The sequence below is a fragment of the Colias croceus genome, chromosome 21, assembly GCF_905220415.1.
Source record: "Colias croceus chromosome 21, ilColCroc2.1".
NCBI lineage: Eukaryota > Metazoa > Arthropoda > Insecta > Lepidoptera > Pieridae > Colias > Colias croceus.
Window position 1 is genome coordinate 3716097 of NC_059557.1, and position 17554 is coordinate 3733650.

A 17554-nucleotide genomic window follows, 5' to 3' on the forward strand; every position below is an offset into this window, starting at 1 on the left:
CATAGCACTCGGATGGTAAACTAAATCTCTTAACACCACTGATCCAGATTGCATAAAAAACAAACACTGGTAGGTATATCCCGGTCAACAGTGCGGTGGGGAAAAGCCCTAACGGTGGTTCGTTCACACGGCGCTGTGTTGACACACCTTTATTTATAGAATTTTCTCGAATTGATGTTTCATTTTAAAATTGTGGAAGTTTAAAACATGCAGTTTATGTAGGTAACATATGGTTAGTGTCATTTGAGTGGAAATATAAACGAACGTGTTCTCTTTATTATTTCAGTTATGGAACTTTATCCTGGATTATGTATTTATAAGTTTCATTAAAATTATATGCGTTGCGTATATGCATAAAATATGTATTTTTAAAACTAACCGTCTTCTGACTATGTAGTATGTATGTCAATGTTTTTAAATAATGACTGTCACAGTGCATTCGTTCCATTATCTGTAACCAAATAAAACGTTAATATAACCCTAGTTTATAGTTAAACCACCACATATTAAAAACTATTTATTAGCGCCAGAAATACAAAATGGCAGAAAGGCACAAGAACAGAACAGATATGCCAGTAGGATCAACAGCTTCGCTACTATTGCACATGTCATGGAAGCATTGGCAGACGGTTCCAAGATGGTCGCTATTGTCGTCCTTATAGCAGTCCTTCTCGTGAAGCCTCCAGCCGCAGCTACGGGTCACACGGACTTCGGAGTCACGGTGGGAATGGAAGACTGAAAATAAGTCAAATTTTTAAAATATGGGTTGATGGAAAAGGAATGGATGTAAACCTCGAAAACATGATGATTTAATAGAAACGATGGGCAAAAACTGTATGGAAATTTCTCAGAATAGGGATTATTTTGAGGAGATAGGAATAAGGAGTCCGTGGAAATAAAAGGAAGGATTGTTACTCCTCCACTTAAAAACTGCTAAATCGTTTTCATTAAATTTGTCACAGACATAGATTTTATCCCTAAAATCCCACGAGAACTATGCAGGTTTTCATTTAACTACGCGGGCGAAGTAGCGGGCGAAAATATAAAACAAACTTACTGGTTTGCACAATTTTCCTGCAGAAGAACTGCATCTGGTTGGAATTAGGGATGGACATCTCGCAGTCGATGATTGGCACGATGTAGGGATGTTCCCCGCTCTCGTACTTCTTAACGTCGAGACAGGCGGAATTGTTTGCGCTATTGCAGTCGTAACAACGTATGCTTGTGGCTGAAATATACATTAGTAAATTTAAAATAAGTTATGAATTTAAAGGTCTAATATTTGTAAGAGGAAGAAATTAAATATGATGATTTCATAATAATCCTGGATCAAAACACTGCTACGAATAAACATAATAGATGCATTTTGTAAATACAAGAAAAAATGTAACACTTGATTAAACAGCCAGTCGTAAGAAAACACGTTTTAGGGCGTAATGCTACCTATATAAAAAATTTTATCGTCCCTTTGGTAAAACCTAAACAAAAACTACAATAAATAATAGTATTTTTATATAATCCTTAACATGACCATACATAACATTGTGTAATAGTTTCGTGGTCTAGCATTAGATAGAGCATTATCACTGAAGCCATAGTTCAAGTAAATTAGATAAGGGGAGAAACACTGATACTCACACTCATATACTAAAGAGAGGAACACCAACGCACAGAATGATTCCTTTATCAACGACATCTCAATCTGAAAATAGTTAATAATAAATAAATGAAATAGCTTTACTATTAAATCATATAAATCACTTTACAGTTTAAACCATCTAGTTGGAAGTCAGAAACTAGGCAAACAGAGCACGGTGTTTTATCTTTAGTCCGAATTACCCCCGGATAAAACCAAGGGCAAAACTATTTCCTATTTCTTCCCTTTACTCTTTAGTTTTTTAAAAAAGTAGCCTATGTTTGATTCTGGGTGTTCAAGTATAGGTATTCATACCAAGTTTTATCTAAAAAAAACACCCTTTTTATAATGTTATTGTGGATTAGCATGACTTTGCTCTTCAGATTATCTCGTGATGCCTATTTTACGCACATAATTTTTTTCTGAATATAAGAAGTCTTTCCTAAAATTAGATCTTTCTCAATTCCAAACTTTATTTAAATCGGATCAATGATTAGGTACCTATAGGGTATAGTTTGGTTTTTATAGAATTCTCTGTGCCTACGGAAGGTTCCATTAATATTATAATCTATTGACACAATGGATATACTTATACTTTATGGTATACCATAATAAATTGAGAAACAATTCGTTATCATGTAGGTACATTTTTGAAATTATGCCCGGATTCACGGCTTCCTGTAAATTATCTGTCAGTTAAAATGACAAATAATGTAGGTATGAAAAAGTTACCAGAAAGATGCCAGAAAGTAGTGAAGCGTTTCTTTGGTTTCTTACAATCATAATATTTATATATGCACGTATATAAGTTAGCAAAACATATTGTTCAAATACCTAGTTATATAGATTTAAGAACAATATGGGAAACATGCTTTAGAATGATTCTAGATGTTTTTTCTTTGATGTCTTTAGAATTCACTTGAGGCAACACTTGCACTTATCTACATTCATTTTTAACTCCTTCACTGATCGGATCAATAATGTTACTATATCTACTCTTTTTCACACTTTTTCTACGACACCAAACTTTCAAGCACATCGTTACCAAAATTTCACAGCTTACTCATACCACCATTTTTTTAAACACATTCGAATCATATCACAACCAATTAATTATTTAGTTCATACATAGCAACAAAATAACTCATCACTACACTTCTAATGTTTTTATCATCAACAACATAAAAAAACACATTCCTAAATAGGTAATCACCTACTTGAATACAAGAAACACTCGCATATCATTTATATTATGAATAATAAAATGTTATTTATTGAATTGTTTACATAATTACCTGAATTAATTATTCACTATTCTAAACACAATTAACTTCGCAATCGATATAAATAAATAAACCGCACTTGTGTTCATTTTACAAGTTGACTACCGCACAGGGAATATTTTATGTTACTGAGTTTATGACCATTCAAGATATCTTTTCTATAAGTTAGAGTAGTATAGTGTGACGTTATAATGTTGATACTTGAATTAAAAAAAAAACTTCATTACAATATTTATACGCATCTAAAAAAATCTAGCTGTAGTGTCGTTTGTAGGTATACAAGTTGTTTACGATCGAAGCCATTCAAACTCAAACTCAAACTCAAACATTTATTTATTCAATTAGACTTCTTTTAGAAGCACTTTTGAAACGTCATTACATATTTTAACATTTACCACCGATTCGGAAAGCAGTATCTACGGAGAAGAATCGGCAAGAAACTCCATAGTTGCTCTTTTTAATCATGTCAGTTTCTCAATTTAATTTTACAAAATACATTATATGTGTTATATGTACATTCTAGTAAGAATCCAGCTGTAATTTTAAATTCTCCAATGTTTGTTTCCACATTATTTCTGTTAAGAAGTAAATATCTTTGTTGTTATATGCTTATTTCCGTTTCTGTTGTAGACATTCGATAGTTTTATTAATATGGGCCTACTACAAGTTCCTAGTTTGTCCTTAAAGAAAATCGATTATCAAGTTAAATTGGTATCGCTTTTTTATAAAATTACCTACCATATATAGATACTTTCATGTAAATTTATTCGTAGATAAATAGTATCAAGTCTCTTTTATCCCTAACTCGCTATCGCATTGACCCATGTCCCGTTTGTAAAATATTCATTGATATTGAAACTTTATATAATTATTACGTTAATAATGTAAACAATAATTTAGTCTATTGTGATAGGCTTTTAATGAGGTTAATATTATTTTACTATGTAAGTAGATTATAAGCAAATTCATTTTTACTAAGTTTAGTAATAAAATTGATAAAGGTAGTTTTTCTTCTTAAGTAGAGTAAGAACTCTCTTGTTCAATTTTTTTCAAATAAATATTTATTTTACAGTATTTAATGTTAAAAATATCTGTACCTACCTAATTTTAGGTAGGCTAGTAGCCATAAAATCTGCTCCTTATATGAAATAAAAAGTATCTTGCCCATTAGATCGTTCTACAAGGCTCACAACTAGGGGTTATTTTACTCTAGCGCATATAACTTCATTCTTGTAAGTTGAAACATGACGCTACTTTGTAAGGCTTCCAAACTATTATGCCTCACATCCGATGTTTCTTAGAGAATCATCATTTAACTCTATTGAATTTGAAACCCTTTATAATTGAAATACAGTAACTGCTTTTCATAATATCAAATAAATATACATATGCATCGTTATCCAAACTTTTTTTTTATTATTTTACTGAAAGTGGATGTTAAATATAATTCAACTTGTAGACACACGTATATCGCTATATATGGTGATAACCCGTAGTGGCTTACGTTGGTTTTATTTTATATTCTTTCCAGGTCCAACCCGGCATTACTAGCTAGTCATTACTTACATACTATAATGTAGACATCGCGGTATATCATAATAATCTAAATTCTAAACAAGCATGTAGCCTTCCATCTATTATAAAAATATCAATGAAGTAAATTAAAACATCTGCATATTCATTCTTATCTCTATTCTAAATACGCACTTCCGGAAATTGAGATAAAATAATAAGGTAAACGCAGCTATCAACGACCCATCGAAAATCTGAAGGTATTACCGACCTATAAAAGTAATTCGAAATTTAAACGTTTCCAGAACTATTCTAGCTATAGGTAGGCAAAGTTATACACGAATGTATTAATTGAGCATCGTATACTTTAACGTTAGAGTGAGTAACTGAGCAAAAAAGAGTTAAAATGCGTAAGTTGCTGCGGGGTAGCGTGGAAGCAGGACGTGTCGTACTGTTCCGTTGTTCCTTCGGGTAAGTACTGTGAGTATCTTTTTAAGACATTTACAAACAAATGACATCTATACTTTAATTTATATTACTAAATGTCAATGCATTTAAGTGTCAACTTTTCATTTCTTACAACATTTTATTAATAAAAAGTAATTTGAAACGATAAAACTTAAAATTAAAATGGGACGGTGTTAGCTTCACCAGTTTAAGTCGTGGCAGGTATCAACGACCCGTAAGTCGGCAATGGCAGCAACGTAACTTTTTGTTTTATTTTCTTTTATGTTATTATATCACACTAACACAAGTGGTCTTATGGACCAGTTTAAATCTAAGCTATGAGTCTTCATAAAAATCTATTAGCGACTAAACTTTTTTGTCTAGTGTTGTGTCTTTTAGCGTTGTCAATTTATACAAAGTTATGATATTTTCGAGGATCCCTATCGAATAGTTACAGTAGTAAATCATTGTTTTTTTTTTGTTTAAACAATATGCATTTGTTCATATTTTGTATGACATTAATCAATTATAATCTATTTTATAGTCTGATGGTCAAATGAATTAAAATAACCATTTTTTTATGGGTCGGTAATACAATTTAGGTTTATACTTACATACTTTAATACCGACCCATGTGGGTCGGCAATAGCAACTATAGGAAGCTATTACCGATCGAATATAGATTGTTTAGTTTCTCATCTACAAATTCAAATTCAAATTGCTTTATTTGCAGAATGTAGAATAAAGATGTTTGTATATACAGATAATATTGATCCTTAAACATTCCGCTCGTAATTGAGCGTGCAAATATATTTTTATTACTTTTATGACATAATAGGTGCCTATTAAAAATTATATTTTTTTTAGGTTCAATTAACATAAAACATATAATTAGGTATATTTTTTCCAGAAATATGGAGCAACGAAAGCGGCGAAAAGTATTCAGTAAAACACAACTCGCCGAAGCAATCAATCAAATAGCATAACGAAATATCCTAGAGTTTGAAATCCTTAATTTAATATATGTACATATATTAATAGTATTATGTTGATTAATTTAAAAGTTTGTAATTATTTAGTTCATTACTAAAAAGTACTCATTTGTTTTATTAAAAATAACTACAATAAAAAAATACGAATATATTTGCATTTTTATTTCATTTTATTAAGATCGGTAATCATCATCATCACTAGCTTCTATACATTCCATTGCTGGAAAAAGGCTTCCTCTCACATACGATCGGGAATAGCTGCATAAAAATCGTTAATAGCTTCACAGCCGTTTTTATGGGTCGGTAATAGCAACAATCGACTAAGTCACATTGTAAATTATTTTTTACAAGATAATCCTTTATTAGAATGTATTTGCTTCAATAAATACATTTTTTATACATAACACTAGCATATAACATGAAATTATAAATCTTTAGAAGAACCAGTATACTTAAAAAAGATGGTTGATTTTGAAATTGCCTTAGAGGGGTCGTTAATACCTGCGTTTACCCTACTTTTAATATTTTAGATCACATTATTTTGTTTCCATAATAACTACAAAAAAATCCAATGTGCAAAACTAAACAGCCGACGGCATTTTGAAAGTAACGGAAGTTGTTTATTACTAGTTTCATATTGAAATTCAGGTGTGTAGAATATATTTCGAAGAACCATCTATTGGCAAACTTTTTCACTCAAAAATAAATTGTTTTCATATGAAAGTAAGAGACAATAGATTGGTATATGATTCTTTTCAAGAAGCAGATAAATTATATTTTTTTAGGTTTGAGTGCGAAATCTTAAAAAAGTCGATATTTTTTTAGAACTATCGTATCGTTATGTCTTGCATTGCAAACTACATTTTTACGGAATTAGAAGGTGATGATAACAAATTACTTAAAACAAGAAATAGATAGTTACCACTTCTAAAGTCTAAATACACATAGGTACTTAAAAATAGACATAGAACACAACATTATATTGAACCTTTTACAGTAATTGCTACAGTTAATGAAATGCATTTACATTCAAGTAACATCACTTCTAACTCCAAAGCGAACACGGCTGCACTATATTCTAATCACAATGAAAAAGATCCGTAACAAAAACAAAGTGAACATCAAAAAGATACCGACAGACGAAATAATAGACATGCAATACATAAGAGATTTCTATTTAAAGGACTTCAAATATATCAGCCCCCAAGTGACCATTAAAAAGGACGAACCAAAGAGTTTGAGATTGTTCGCAAAACTGTGGTTTAGGGAAGTGATAAAGGGCCTCAAACAATTCCTTTATGAAGGCTCTTTGCATGGAGTCAAGTGAGTTAAATTGATTAGGAGGAATCGACGCGTAATGAACTTACGCTCCGAAGATTTTATCATTCGATTAAATGTGGGCGATTTGGTAGTTCGACTATTTAAATTTGTTATTAGTTTTGAACTGTTTTAATGGGATTGTAGTAAGTTTTGTCTCGAGTAATAAGCATATTATGGTGAACTATAATTAGTGTGGGATGAATGAGTCGTTCTATAAATAAATGGAAAACTATTTAAACTACTACCATATAATGAGAATAAACTTACACTGAACTTAAAATTAACCTATCTCTCTTGTTAGATTTGCCAGTCTGTCTTGTCATAATTTCCATACAGACTGACTAACATAATTATCTTATATTTAAAATTTTTACTTTCAGATATATTTTCGAACCGTCCTTCAGCCACAAGGAGCGCGTAGTCTGGATCATCATAGTCGTGATCAGCATCATCATCTGTGCCATGAATATCATCCAATTGGTCAGCAAGTGGACCTCTACACCGTTTGTTAATGTCATCGACTCTCTACCAACACCAATATGGGCAATACCCTTTCCAACTGTGGTTTTGTGTCCCCATATTCACTTGAAGCTATCCTATAAGAATGTATCGGAATTGAACGAGTAAGATTTTTCCCTTGAATGAATTATTATCTCAAGAACTATCTCAACTATAATTATACAGGTGTCCCATACTCTGTGTGCTAAGCTCAAATGGAATTAAAGTTTGCATACGCTTTTGGACAACCTGTATATTTGCAATAATTATAAATTAAAGCCAAATCATTCTTATTAATGTTTTCAGATTAGAGAAGTCTTTCGCTTCATTAGTGTGCCCACACATGGTATCTAATCGTTCTAAAAATCAAAGATTAACAACGGACCAGAACATAAAGCTTCAGGAATTTATTGTGCAGGTTAGTAATGTATTATTGATTTAATAAAAAGCAAATATTTTCTGTTCCATCTTTTTGCTTCTTTTAATTAAATATTAATACTCCATTTAGGGCTCTCCAAAATGTGAAGAAATTGTAAAATTCTGCCATTGGCGCCCAGAAAACAATACAGAGTGGCATTCATCAGATTGCTGTGAAAAATTCTTCAAACCTGTTTTTACAGAATACGGTCTGTGCTATACTTTCAACGATCTTCCTTTAGGCGGAATGTAAGTTACTTGATTCTTGTAAAATTATGACCTGATTAAAGCTACTTAAATAACGTAGATACAAACTTCTTCATACTGTAGCAAACAGACAAAAGACAACCGCAAGGTAAACTATTATGAATTCCTACTTACGTGTTAGTAGTAAGGTAGGTGTGCCGTGTGATCGTTCAAATTACACATATCGAATTATACTTACTGCTATAAAAAATCCCAAAACAAATTTTCAGGACAAACAGCACATTAAAATGGCAGCAAACTTTTAACGAAAACGTATCAGCTACTCCTCTAGAGTGGGGTCTAGACATCGGCTATCCCACTATATTCCCACCTGCAGCTGACATAGTTCCCTATAGGGTGATGGCGTCAGGCGAAGCAAATGGAGTCGATATTGAACTGTACCTAAATATAAGTGAACACCAGTACATTTGTGATGGACATTACAGAGGATTTAACGTAAGTAAAAAAAAAACGTGTGGCACTCGGGGACTGCCGCGGTAAAGTTATTGCATAGCATGCCTTCAAGCCACACCTCCGCCCGTCGGAGTGGGGAGCGTGAGGTTTTTTCGTTACGGAATTTCTAGATTCGGTCCCCGCGCTCAAGGCCTGCGAAAGAAGCTATGCAATAGCTTAAAAAATAAAATTGCCTTATCAAATTTTTACATTTTACCTATAGGTACCTATATCGTCAAAGATACAGAGTATTAAATTAATTGAAGTAGGTAAATATCATATTAAAGTAAAAGAAGTTAGGAAGAGAAGAATTTGAGGAAAGGTTGTTACGTAAGAAGTTCTATTAACAGCAACTGTGACGAGATTTGAAAAACTTTGATTTACAGGTCTTAATCAGATCACCAACAGACCACGTATACAGTACCACGATTCTACGTCTGCCCATGGACAAAATGACGACCATAGAAGTGACTCCAACAACATACAAAACGGATACATCCCTTCGAGCTCTGTCTCCTGATTTAAGACAATGTTTCTTTCAAAACGAGAGGAAATTGGAATACTTTGAATTTTATACAGATAGCAATTGTCAGCAGGATTTGTTGATGCGCGAAACAATGAAGAGATGTAAATGCGTTATGTTTAATTGGCCAAGTAAGTTAATACTTATTTCATAAATAAAAAAAATGTTTTCATATAACATAAAAATATAGAAAAGGAGTAACTCTTATATAAACGAAGACTAATTATTTAAATTACTAAACTCATTTATCTGGCTTGTACAGTATTATAATGTTGCAGGAAAATCTATTTTGGAACCGATCTGTTCAACAGTTCAAGATTTCATTTGCATCAAAGAAGTAAAAGGTAAAATCGATCGTTCTTTTCACTCATTGGATTCAAATATTCGAAAAAAAACAATCATATGCACTGTTTTTTATGATGTAATATGAGTATACCTACAATAACTATTTTTTTACTAATCAGTAGTTTCTGAGCTAATCGCGTTTAACCATACAAACGAACAAACATGCTCTCCAGCTTTATACTTAATATTAGTAAGACTTTAGAGCTTCTCGGAATCAAATACTTAGTTGTGAAGCTTTTGAACTAAGTATAACTTACAATTCATAGATCATACTAGTTATAGTTAGTTTGATTTATACGGATTCTTGAACTGTAATGCTTGATATTATAATGGTAGGTAATAATTTCAAAGCTGATGTTCAATTTTGAAACAGTTATGGATACGAGATGATTATCATAAACGATAACAATAATTTTAATAAGCATTTTAATGGCTTTTACCTACCTACTTATTATACCCCCGCCACACTATGCTCATCGTCCTGCTCATCGCGCTGCCGTTATTCGCCTCGATATTGCTGCCTGGACAGTGTGTGGACACTGCTCTACTCGCGCGATTAATCGCGACGCTCTTCAGTTCGCACTCGTATTGCCGGTCCTTTGACTCGCGCGCAAAAGCCGACAAAATAGGGAGCAGTGAGCAGGACGATGAGCACGACGAGTGGCATGACTGTGGGCATGACGAGTAACGTGGCCACACTACGTCCCTGCCTACTTTCCTCGTCACATCCCATACCACTCGTCGAGTCGTGTGGCTGGGGTATTAGATGTCAATAAGAGTAAAACTAACGTCTATTCTTTTAGCCTTAGTGGAACAGCGTCTGATCTACGCCTACTACAAGGACAGCGATGAGCAGAGGGAACATCACGAATACTCCTCATCTTGCTACCCTTCCTGCAACGATGTGCTTTACTCTAGCCAAGTGTATTACTCTGATTTAGGGGAAGAACCGAAGAGGACAACCCCTCACTGGAGTGAACCTAAAAAGTATTGTTATATAATTTTATCTATGTTGTAATAATTCTTTTCTTTCTCATATTATAAACGATATGGTACTAAGTATACATTTATCTTTATGTTTATTACTCTTTCACGCAAAAACAAATTCTGATTGGTATGAAATTTGGAACAAAGATAGACTGGTCTGGATTAGCAATAAGGTTACTTTTTACCCGGATACCACTCGAGTGATGTCGCAGGTTCCAACTGGTTCTTTAAATTTTAAGCAAACAAATTACGAATCCACAATATATGACATTGTGGAGTTATAGTTAAACTTGCAGGATACTACATTATTATAAATATATGGCTATTCTAATACGGTACAGCTTATATGTGTTACAGAGGTGAAAGAACACGAGTTAACGTACATTTCTATAACGACATGTTTCTGGGTCAGCACCGACACGCTCAGTACGACGACTACTACTTTGCAGGTGGTATTCCTTTTCAGCCATTTAAAATCGTACCGTATGAATTTATTAAGTCTAGAAGGGTATAAGTAAAAAAAATAACGGGTTTTGTTACTAACTAATCGCGAATGTGGATGTTTAAAATACATCTTAGTTAAAAGAACAATTTTCAAAATTGAATTTATTTTGCGCAGTTTGAATCTATATTTCACCTGCTTTACTTATCCTACTTACTTACTTACCCAACATGGCAGTTTTCAAGGTTTAATACTAATTTTATTTTTAGGTGCAATAGGAGGACTATTCAGCCTCTTCTTGGGCTTCAGCATCATCAGTCTAGCTGAAATTGTTTATTTTGTCATGTTAAAACCCATTTATATGGCAGTGAAAAATACTTTCTGGATTCGTTAATATATATTTACGACCTATATGTATATAATTAAACTCTACTTATGTTATTAATGTATAATCAAATAAACATTTATTGTGAATAAACTATAATGGAAATTTATTGTGAAGAAACTATAAAGAATGAGCATTTTTATTGATAGGCCCTTTTTTACCTATTCAAATTGTTACATTTTAAACATAACTCCTTTTTTTCCTTAATGTTTATTTATGGATTGTATCTTATGAGTATCTATGTTAAATTTGATAGCTCATGTCTCTCAGATCATTAAATTTTTATTTTGAACGTATTGTTTATAATTAATCATTCATTTATAAAATGTTTTGTGAAGACGCGTGCTTAGGCCATTCAAATGGTTTGGATAAAATTAGAAATATAAATGATAGGTTGAACGCAGAAGTAGTAGAACAAATAAATGGTTCTCAAGAGTTGGTTATGCTCAGTAACTTTGCAAGAGAATCACACGAATATAATTTTAAAAAGAGCTTACAAGAAAGGTATAAAGCTAACCCTAACTTTAACAACAAAACCTAGAAATACAGAATGCTTCATGTGAGCTTCAATAGTCTAGTTAATAACAATATTAATACATATCCACATAATATAGTCATATTATGTGTAACTAATAGCTGATACATAAAAAATGTTTTATATCTTTGACCTTAGATATGAAGTGATCTAATCAGAACTAAGACAAGTTAAAACTACATAAGTTCATTCAGATAAAACTAACTTAAAGTCTATTAATAGAATATCAGACGTAACTTCTTGGCGTTGGGTGTTAGACGATCTATCTAAACGTCTAGAAGAAGCTATAGTTTCGTTGAAGTATGAAGACAATGCTCTGAAAGTTGTAGTTCAAAGGATCGAGGACGAGATTCGAGAACATTCTACACAAGGCACACGACCAGGAGCCATGAGCCCATTGCGTGATGCTGTAGAGGACGCTATAATACAAGTAATTGCCTACTCATTAATTAACGACGGTTAACTTATCTAATAAAATTCCTTGTCTTTTCTAATAAAAATGTAACTGGTAAAAATTCTGAGCTGTGTGTGAACATAGAAAAGTAGCTTTGATACGACTATTTGTTAAAATATTTCATATAATGAGCGGTATTTTCTTAGGAATACAATTTTCTTCGTGAAGAGAAAAAGAAATTTGAGAAATTGGTCCCAGAGCTGACAAAGCAAATTTTACTTCTAGAAAAAACTAAAAAGAGAATAGAATGTGATATTCTCAATAAGGACCAGGCCATAAGTGTGGATGAAACATGTGTAGACAAAGATTATAGAAATGCTAAGGTAGAAAATTGGAAGGGGAGAAAGAAGAAGTTGGTACTTTATTATTTATTAATAATGAAAAGAAAAATGAAACCATTTTAGTTTGCTAGGGCGTAATTGCCAAAACGTAGGTAGGTATATTGTTTTTTTTTTTTTGCACCAACGTAGTTACCAGATTTTTATTACAGAGGCTTATCAATGAAAAAGTGGGAAAAACGATGTGCTTTACTAAAAAGGGCAGGACTACGGGCACTAAGATACACTATAGTTACTCGTCTCCAGGTTTGTAACAATATCATTTTTTACTTAATCTAGAATTAAGTTAAGCATTTTTGCTCGCGTTGTGTTACTGACCTGACTTTGCTAATAATAATCTAAATGGCGCGAAGGTGATTTCCTATTGTACCCCCACGACGTGGTTTCGACAACACTACTTTAAGAGAAGGGTGAATTATCAGTGTTAATAACACAAGCATTTTCAATACATTTTACTTGTAATATTTATAGGTTCGAGGCGCAAGAGTGCAATTATCTATCGCAGCACAGGCCATGGCAACCCGAGTCGATACAATCCTCAGAAGACGCTATCACACCAACTCTTTGAAATTGGAAGATTTGAAGTGGCAAAAACAGGAGGTAATTCGAATTACTTGTATGTGTTGTGGAAGGTCTTGAGTACGGCGAAATACGACTACACACTAACAATTGACAGACTTTATCTACTACTACCAAACTTAATAAAGATATGCCCTGAAAGTTCTGATTGTGACTCCCAAATAACTCCAAAATGTAAAGAACTAAAAGCACATTTTTCCAGGCTTTTTTAATTGAGTTTTCAATTGACAGGCGATACGTGATCTCAAGTCTCTCGAAGAAGAACAATCACAATCAGAATATAATTTACTGCAAATCATGGATCAAGAACGCATAGTTGAGGCCAGAATCATTGAACGAGCCAGAAAACCCGGTCGAGAGCTCATCAAAGACGATGCTGATCGGAAATCGAAATATGAATTGATACAGACAAGACTGCTTGCTAAAGAACTAAGGAAGAATATAGAACGAATTGCGTTAGTACTAAAATAAAGCAATATATAAAAAAAAATTAAAATGTCAATCCAACTGCAACTACCTACACATTCATACCGAGTCGCTTTTCATATATCGAGTATCCTTATTATCCTAGTCGAGTAATACGTTATTCGTGCGCACATTGAGTATCTTGATGGCGAAAATTCACAATAATTTACATTCATACGAACGAGAAGTTAAATGTAGAAACAAAAACTACCTACATCATTTAGTTGTGCATATACAAATATCATAATACATATTACCACAGGTCCCTTCAAGATGCGGTAGCGAATGCCATTACGAAAATTGATTGCACAGCAGAAGATTTGTCTCAAGTTCTTCTTCTAGACGAGAGTAGAATAAGGTCCAGAACAGGGGAGGTCCCAATTGTATCTTCTGGAAGTACTTTGTCTTCTGCCCAGTCTCATTCTAGAGATAGATCCCCACAACCTTCAGATCAGTTGACTGTCATCCAGGAGGAAAATGAAGATGACTATCCATTTGATTTCTAATCACTACTGATTTATAAAGCCGAATGTGCATTTTATATTTGGTTATATCATTGGCGCCAAACAGCTTAATCAATTTGATATAAAATAAAATATGATAAGGGAATAAAGATAATAAAATATTGCATTTATGTATTCATAATGCACTAACAATGGTCAACATCTAATGATCAAAGTAGCAAAAATTAATAGTCATGGTCTTAGATTACAAAATAAAAGACAGATGGAGCGTTGCCGAACTAAACCGAATAATTTATCGTCATTTTCAATAAAGCTATGTGTGCTGTCATTTCGCCGCTGCACCGTACGTACACGGTGCTTCTGTGTGCGTGTAATGTTGCCAGATATTGAAAAATTTCCCAAATTTTTCCCCGACTACGGAAAAAAGAGGGTTATGTTTTTCGAGTTTATGGATGTATGTATAATCTCTTTGACACGCCCTTAGTTCAGGATACATCGCCCATTTTTGCAAGTGACTACTATCAAGCTAATTTTCCGTTTGTAGCTTTATTTTGATGAGACGCCCAATAATTTCGTGTACGAAAGTCTCGATTGTGGTAGCTAACAGAGATAATAAGGATAAAAAATTTTGATTTGATGGTTCTCAAATTTTTATTACTAACTGAATTTTTTTTTTGTTCAATCTCAAGATAATTACCTAAATTATTCGAAAAAATATTTGTCCTACAAAATCTATGGTTGGTTCAAAGAGTCCCCCTTTCCAAAGTGTATCGATAACGAGGTCATCATAAATGATTACTAACAGCTAATATTTTTGTTTTCACTTAGTTAATGTTTATATAATTCAACAGACATATTGTCCTACAAATTGCGTAATAAATATTTGAGAACCATCAAATCAAAAAATGTTATCCTTGTTATCTCTGTTAGCTACCACAATCGAGAGTTTCGTACACGAAATTATTCGGTGTCTCATCAAAATAAAGCTACAAACGGAAAATCAGCTTGATAGTTATAGTCACTTGCAAAAATGGGCGATGTATCCTGAACTACCTGCAGTATAAACCGTTGGACCGATTTTGAATTGTGAGGTTTCATTGCAATGATCTGAATTATTATGTTAGTGGCGGTAGTGACGTAGGCTATATACATAAATGAGAAGTCAAGTTTTAATTTTTATTTAAATTCTTTTATTACATAAAGTACCTGCCTACTAAAGTTATATATGGACAAAATAATTGTATTCAATTTTTTATTAAATAAATTACATAAAAAAAGTTTCAATATTAACTATATTATATTATTTTTTATTTTTCATAATATATGAATACGAATAGCGGTAGTTTTTAGTCGAGAATACGGGACATTTTATTTTCATCATATCCATCATGGAGTTCACATAAATTAAATCGCTAGCGAAAACGACTATGACGTTTTTAAGCTTTATAAAAGTAACAAAATAATGTATTATCACAGACTAATAATAATATACTACGTATACAGTATTATGCTTATTAAAATAATCTAATAATTATCATGAACCTTTAGTGCACTATACAAATAAACACATTCACGATCGAAAAATCCAACAGCATTACCCTGAAGATCTTTTAACCATTTTACCGTTTTACCAATAAAAATGGCAAATTCATTTTCAAAATACTGGCAACATACGTTGAAGTTTTGTATTCCTTCATATCTGTAAAATTATTATTCGTATTATAGAAATAAATTAGCCAAATTATCTACAGAAAACCTGTGAAACGATGTTTTATCTTTTTTTTGTTTTCGGGAACAAATTTTACAGCGTTTTATTATCACAAGACGGCATTTTTTTACTTAAATTGCAAACCCTTTTTGACGTATTGCATGACACTATATGCGCTATAGCACTGGTGCAGCGACGTATTTGTTTTTGATTTCGTATTTTCTTTGACAAGGGCGACGGGCGGTTGTCATGCTCCATCTGTACTTTATTTTGTAATCTAAGGTCATGGTAATGGAAACAATTGTTTATAAATAGAAATAGCTTAGCTTAACCTGATATATAAGAAAAATTTAAGGGCTGATATTTGTTGTTTATTGATTTAAAAACAAATATAATTTTAATATATCTTGTATTTTGAAATTATTAAGCATTCATACAATTACTTTAAATGCATAAAACTATTATATTATATTTAAAAAAATGTTATAAATCTTATCTTATTGTATTCATTATAATACATTTCCTATAATATAGGTATACTTAATTTCAAGAAACAGTCTGTTTGGAACTATTTTTATGGCGTTTACCTTTTATGTGTCGCTCCAGATTATCAACATTGCATGCAACCTGTGTTTTACAGCTATTGCAAGTTGCTTTATCTTCTGTTGCATTTGTCAAATAATTATCAATGGTTATATTCTGTCCTTCGATGAGTCGCACAATTTTACCCAACTCTTTATAATGATCCGGATCGTCTACATGGTTAAATATGTTTTCAATATAATTTCCAAAGTATTTGTGACAGATTTTACACCATAGGTCATCGGTGCTGCCTTCAACAGAGAGGATCCCATTAAACGGCTGCAGTACTATGGATTTGGCTCGCCGATGTTTTTCATTGTTAATATGGGTTAAAATATCATTTAAAGTATACAGTACATATTCATCACAAATTGTGCAGTGTGCGTTAGTTTTGCCTGCTCGTAAGACCCATGTTTGTAATATTTTTGATGGTAACTCAATAAAACCACCATCCATCTCGACAAAATCGTGTATCTTTTTCACAACTTCCTTATGTCTAGAACTTTGTATATGTATTTTCAAATCAGTAATATTACTAGCGCATAGGTAACATTTCATAGTTTTACAAATATTGTTAAGAATCAACAGTGTTTCCAAAGATAATCTAGTGTGTTTCTCTCCTTCTATGTGAAATTGAATTACTTGATTGTTGTTTTCTATTGGTGTTTTGCATAATAAACATGCTAAAGAGTTACCTTCGGTTTCTATGATATCCTCATAAAACGCCATTGTGTAGTTAATCTAAAACTTTATAAAAATTCACAGTTTTGATAACAATGTTTTCGATGTATATGGCCCAGTAGGTACCTATTTTAAGTAGTCAGTAGTCACACATTAGATGAGAGAATGAGAGATGTTCAGTGTTCTCGATTAGTTAACTGATAAGGTACAATGACAGTACCTACTTGAAAAATTAAATTATTGTAATACAAAGAGAATATAA

At 32.4% G+C, this 17554-nt stretch overlaps 3 protein-coding genes across 4 annotated transcripts; 2 read left to right on the forward strand and 1 right to left on the reverse strand.

Annotated features, from left to right (window-relative positions):
• Positions 1–504: 504 nt before the first annotated feature.
• Positions 505–17438, reverse strand: LOC123701370. Of its 2 annotated transcripts, none has more exons than XM_045648810.1 (4): positions 17307–17438; positions 1639–1702; positions 1058–1228; positions 505–735 (listed from the first exon to the last, which is right to left on the reverse strand). In XM_045648810.1, exons 2-4 carry the CDS (start codon positions 1694–1696, stop codon positions 521–523), a joined length of 444 nt encoding a protein of 147 aa, XP_045504766.1. In that variant the 5' UTR covers positions 1697–1702; positions 17307–17438; the 3' UTR covers positions 505–520. The 2 variants fall into 2 exon arrangements, with proteins under 2 accessions (XP_045504766.1, XP_045504765.1); XM_045648809.1 differs by lacking the exon at positions 17307–17438 and adding an exon at positions 2932–3060.
• On the forward strand, positions 8030–11533 carry LOC123701371 (pickpocket protein 28-like). The gene is made up of 8 exons (XM_045648811.1): positions 8030–8106; positions 8197–8354; positions 8582–8807; positions 9191–9458; positions 9606–9671; positions 10476–10659; positions 11017–11108; positions 11371–11533. Exons 1-8 carry the CDS (start codon positions 8032–8034, stop codon positions 11493–11495), a joined length of 1194 nt encoding a protein of 397 aa, XP_045504767.1. The 5' UTR covers positions 8030–8031; the 3' UTR covers positions 11496–11533.
• LOC123701552 (tektin-B1-like) lies at positions 11812–14546 on the forward strand. The gene is made up of 7 exons (XM_045649056.1): positions 11812–11990; positions 12244–12451; positions 12622–12827; positions 12966–13059; positions 13285–13413; positions 13624–13847; positions 14120–14546. The coding sequence occupies exons 1-7, from the start codon at positions 11812–11814 to the stop codon at positions 14361–14363; spliced, it is 1284 nt and encodes a 427-aa protein (XP_045505012.1). The 3' UTR covers positions 14364–14546.
• Positions 17439–17554: the final 116 nt, after the last annotated feature.